The sequence below is a fragment of the Myotis brandtii genome, unplaced genomic scaffold, assembly GCF_000412655.1.
Source record: "Myotis brandtii unplaced genomic scaffold, ASM41265v1 scaffold253, whole genome shotgun sequence".
NCBI lineage: Eukaryota > Metazoa > Chordata > Mammalia > Chiroptera > Vespertilionidae > Myotis > Myotis brandtii.
The window spans coordinates 2,199,845-2,205,312 of NW_005359590.1; the positions used below are offsets into that span (position 1 = coordinate 2,199,845).

At 40.4% G+C, this 5,468-nt stretch overlaps 1 protein-coding gene across 1 annotated transcript in view; it reads left to right on the forward strand.

Annotated features, from left to right (window-relative positions):
- MAP4K5 (mitogen-activated protein kinase kinase kinase kinase 5) overlaps positions 1-5,468 on the forward strand; it is a 119,324-nt gene that overhangs the window by 10,610 nt on the left and 103,246 nt on the right. The window contains exon 3 of the mRNA XM_005867917.2: positions 2-80. Within this exon, the coding sequence (XP_005867979.1) occupies positions 2-80 (79 nt within the window). The remainder of the gene's footprint in view (position 1; positions 81-5,468) is intronic.

Genomic DNA, 5,468 nt, shown 5'->3' on the forward strand with positions numbered 1-5,468 from the left:
ACATCCTGAGGCGGAACCCGCAGCAGGACTACGAGCTGGTCCAGCGGGTCGGCAGCGGCACCTACGGGGACGTCTACAAGGTGAGGCCGGCCGGCCCGAGCCCGGCTCTTTCTCTCTGCGGGCGCGGGCCCCCGGGAAGAGGGTTTTGGGGTGCAGAGGGAGGACCGGAGAGGATGCTTTTATTGTTGCGTCTTGGAGATGAAAGCGGCCGGGGTCCCGTTTCCTCGGCTCGGAGCACCCAGTGTGCATGGCTTGCTCAGATCGCTACCGAGAAGCAGAACTAACCGCACACCTTGGCAAACCGCCGTTGTGCTTTTTTGTGGTGTGAAGGCGTGCTGACGCTTGTTTGTGGTATTGAGGGGAGCTCAGATCTGCTCCGGAGTCGCACTTGAGGATGTTTGAGCTTCAGCCTGGAAAAACGCTTCATGGGCGACAGGAAAGACTATTGACATTCCGACATTTGCACTTAAAAAACAACAACACCTTTTAAAACGGATGGGCTTAATATAAAAAGTCGTATGAGAAGCCGTCTCTCGGTTATAACTGTACACAATCTAACACTGGGTCAGAATGACGTGAGCACAAACATCCTTTGTAGAAAGATGCTTTTCCTGGCAGAAGTTTCACCCTTTGTATCTGGTTGATGATTGTTTGTGTGTTTTTTTTTTTCTACTTTCTGGGATTCATAACATCCCATGACCAAGAGTGGATAAGAGCTGCTGTGTTGTTTTTAATTGTGCTCTTTTGCATCACTTGAGACCAGTGAGGGTGAGTTACTCTTCGTTTGGGGTTTACGAAAACATCGAGAAGCAACCCCAATTCCCTCCATCCGCCGAGTTCTTCAAGGATCAGGAGGAAGGAGATTGTTTTAGATTGCCTCATGCGTTGCGTTCTCTGTCCCAGAAAGGGAGCATTAATGCAACTCATATGGGTATAGGAAGGGAGATTTCCTTTGATTTTGCAACAGCTCTCTTCATGGGATTTAATCACGACATGTAATCTCATTGTTCCAAACAACACTCTTGCTGAAAGGGCCGTGTATGCCATATGGAAAGTAACCCGTAGGCTCCTCTGGGGTATGTGGTGGTTTTGCACAGGTGGCAGTATGGAAGGAAAGCATTCTTTCTTCCTATTTTTTCTGCTTTTGTTTAATATGCTCCCTGTTAATACTAACAATTTAAGGTGGTGCTATGACAGCTCTAGCGCTGTTTTATTCTCCTGGGATGGACTGTAAAGTGTAGGCTTTCTATTCCTTAAACAGGCACTTGAATTTTCTGTGCGAGGCACTGTTCTAGATATGTATGGGGTGTTGAATTGTGAGGTAGGTCCCAGCTCTTGCCTTGTATACCTTTGAATTCAAAGTGGGTAATTATAACAGGATCCTCTTTTGCTTTATGTAGAATTAATAGGTAATTAACTCAGCTGTTTACCCGTGGATTAGTCATTTTGTGGAATGCTCTTTAAAAAATTGAAATTCCTGTTTGCCTTCTCAGTCTTCCCTTTTAGTCATCTTTGTCTTATGATTCACTATGTATATAAGTGCTTTTCCCCACAAAAATCCGAAGACCTCTACTTTTTTTCTTTATAACAATTAAAGCAGCTCTCTGGAGTAGGATTTTATTCTTGACAAGGAAAGCAAAGGGTTATATTAAAGGGGCAGTAAACACTTGCCTTTCCTCCCAGTACTCTGTGTCCCTCTTCCACAGTTTCTAAACTGAGGATCAAAGAATGAATATTTATCATATACCACCTTCACCACCCCTCCCCCACGACCCCCTTCCCTCACCTTTACATGTATACTCATACACTAGGCCAGCTTCTGACTCCTAAACATCTTCAACTCTGGTTCCTTGTCTTTTGTTTTTCCTTGTTCTCATTACCCGGCATCACCTACCACCCTCATTTCAACCTGTCTCTATCCTACCTGTCCATGAAAGCCTTACTGAAATGCTCCTCCAGGAGCTTCACCACCCCCACCCCCTTCTCTCCAACCACATCTACAGCTCGCCCCTTTGCTTCATTCTGTTCTAGCCACACTGGCCTGCTGGCTGTTCCTTAAACATACATAATAAGCATATTATGGGCCTTTGGGCCTTGGTTCTTTCAGAATGTCTTGCTCAGAATGTCTTTCCTCAGCCCACATGACTTGCTTTTACACCCTCTCCATCTGTTTTTGCCTACTTTATTTTTTCATGTGCACTTATACCAATTTAGTTTTACTTATTTTTTTTTCTTTATTATCTATCTCAACCCACTATCCTACTCCAGGAGGGCAGGAGTCTTATCTGTTTTGTTCACTGCTCTATGTCTAATAGCTCCTAGGATTACAACTAGGAACAGAGTAAGTGCTTTCTAAAAATCTGCTGAGTGAATGAATAAGTATCAATAATCCTATCACCTAGTTCTGTGGGCATGTGCTTTTGACATAAGAACACTAAGTTAGCATTTAGTACTCTGTATTCCTGCAATGCCTATTGTAATGTCTTGCATATGTACTTTTATTACAAATTTCAATTACTTGAGTTCTCTAGGAAAAATATGTATTTCTGGAAAACTATTTCATAGCCTATCTATTTCAGCGCTCTAAGTCCTACAGAATTTTGCCAGTTTATATTTAATCTTTAATATGCCTAAAAATGTGTACCATTCTGCTGTAGTGCTGAAGTTTTTAAAGCTCAGAGCAGTTAGAGTAATTTTGCTATTCATCACTGTGTTTCTGATGAGCTGAAAACCATAGGAAGTTTTAGAAGTATTTCCAATCAGTGATATAAACTAGGAACATTATTACAGTGAAGAATAATGAAGGTAAATTAGTCACTGTTCTAATCAGGTATTATCTCTCTCTCTCTCTCTTTTTTTTTTTACACCTGAGATACCTTATAGAGCAGCTCTAAAAGAATTACAACTTTCAGATTCTTGATGAATTATTTTTATGTTCTTCAAAACTGTAGATCCCCTCTGAAACACCTCTTTCCCGAAAATCTCCAAGATGGGAGAGCTCAATCTTAAACTGGCTATTCCCTTGTTTAAAAAAAGAGGAATATAAAGCTTCATTTAAAATGAAGCTTCAGTGGTTCTCAATCTTCCTAATGCCGCGACCCTTTAATACAGTTCCTCATGTTGTGGTGACCCCCAACCATAAAATTATTTTCGTTGCTACTTCATAACTGTAATTTTGCTACTGTTATGAATCGTAATGTAAATATCTGATATGCAGGATGTATTTTCAGTTACAAATTGAACATAATTAAAGCATAGTGATTAATCACAAAAACAATATGTAATTATATATGTGTTTTCCGATGGTCTTAGGCGACCCCTGTGAAAGGGTCGTTAGACCCCGAAGGGGTCGCGACCCACAGGTTGAGAATCGCTGATGTAGAGAATGGATTAGACAAAGTTGCTGGAAGTATAAGGACCAGTCACTGAGTAATCGAGATGAAAATTTATGCAAGTATACATTTAGGCACTGGTATTAGAGACAAAAGGAAAGGATGGGTTTGAGTCATGTTTAGAAGATGATCAAAATTCCCTGGTAGTTGATAGTAGAAAAACAGGTCATTAAAGGCATTTAGAATTTCTGGCTTGGGTGACTACATTAGTGCCATCAACAGAATTAGGAAATACCAGATTTATGTGGTCTGCATCTTGTTTTTAGTTTTGGACGTAGGGCATTGCGTAGATGGATATGTCTAATAAATGGTAGGAAATGCAGCTCTGGCTTTCAGACATCTGGACTGGAGATACAGGTTTGGAAGTTATCAGATGGGTTGTACCTGTGAAGTATAGGTGAGGTCACCCTGGAGAATTTGTAGTGGAGTTGAGGAAAGGCTGTAGTATTAAAGTGGCAGAAGAAAATAATGTATATTGAAAGTATCTGAGAAGAAAGAAAGGTATAAGGAAATTATTTTCATAGATATCAAGAGTTTCAAGAGCCCATCTATATCATCTGCATCCATTTTTGTTGCCTTCCATTCTGATGGCAGTAGGAAAATATTGATTTCTCAAAAAATATAAATCTGAGGTTTTGTGTCATTCCCCTTTTCCATAGAATAAAGTCTTAGACTAATATGCCTTTAAGGCCCTGCCTATACCAAAAGCCTCGCCATTCTAGAGTAAACTTCTTCAGCTTCTTATGTGCACTGTACTCTCTGTTCTTCCTTCTGGTTTTTGCAGGTACTATTTCCTTTTCCTTAGAACACTCTTCCTCTTCTTCTCGTTCATCTGTTTATCTTCTACTCTTTGGGTTTCCTTTTAAACATTGTACTTTTAGAAAGGCCTTTTCTGTCTCTTCCAGGTCATATCTATCTGTGTGATTTCTTGCCATAATACTCATCATTTGTCACTCATAAGTGTTGCCGACAGTCTTCCTGCTCTACTCAGAGTGCATGAGAACAGGGACCTGTGTTTACCACTGAATCAGGTAGCCTAGCATAGTGCGTATAACATAGTATGTGTTCAATAAATGTTTTGAAGGAGTGAGCCACAAAGTGGTCATATAAGTAAGAAGTTTGAAAGGGTTAAGATCAAAAGAGTTGAGGTGTGAATGGTAAATAAGGAAGTAGAGGGAATGTAGATCACTCCTTGATGCAGTTTAGCTATGAAGAGAAAAAGAAATGAAACACACAAATGTTTTTTTTCCACAGTTTCTGTGTTTTCCACAGTTCCTTTCATTGAAACTGATTACAGCTTTCAGTTATTATCCTTTAAATTTTGTTTTATCACCTAAGTGAGCAGAAGTGTTGCTGAGTTTACAAAAGGAAATCAGACAATTTGGGAATTTAGAAAGGAGATTAAAGGCAAAAACTTAGGATGAGGTTGTTAGGAACTAATGTAGGGGGTAAATTTAAAGCCTTCTTTTTTCCCTCCCTCCCTTCCTCCCCCTTCCCTTCTCTTCCTCTCTGATGTAGAGACTCAATTGATTTCCAGCCCCAGTTATTCCCCTGTCAGTTTGATTAGGATGAGGCACATTGATAAATGGGGAGCTGAGATGCAACAGGGTGGGTGACAGGATGAAAAGGAGTATTTAACATTTAATCAATATTTATAGAGGGTCGCTTATGTGCTAGATGCTAGACACTGTTCTGGGTGAACAAAGTAGAGAAAGATTCTTGCCATCAAGAATCTGGGAGGAGAAAGATAATAAGCAATAAACATAAGTTGTATGAAATGTTAGCAGATGATTAAAGATATGGAATGAAGAAAAAGTTGAACCAATATGTTACTTCTCACACACATGCGCCCCCTTTTTAGGTGCCCTGTGCCTTCTTGCCCCCTTTTTTAACCCCTCTTCTTACCAATATCGGGACTGCCAATGAGAGCATGACTTAATGTATTTTAATAGACATAACTTTTGATAAATTAGTAACAATTTTTGCATTTTAAGCTTTTTAGCTCCTGTCTTAATTGTAATAGACAGTGGAGATGCTTGGGTCCCTTACCATTCCCTCCCTCCCCCCCCCCCCCCC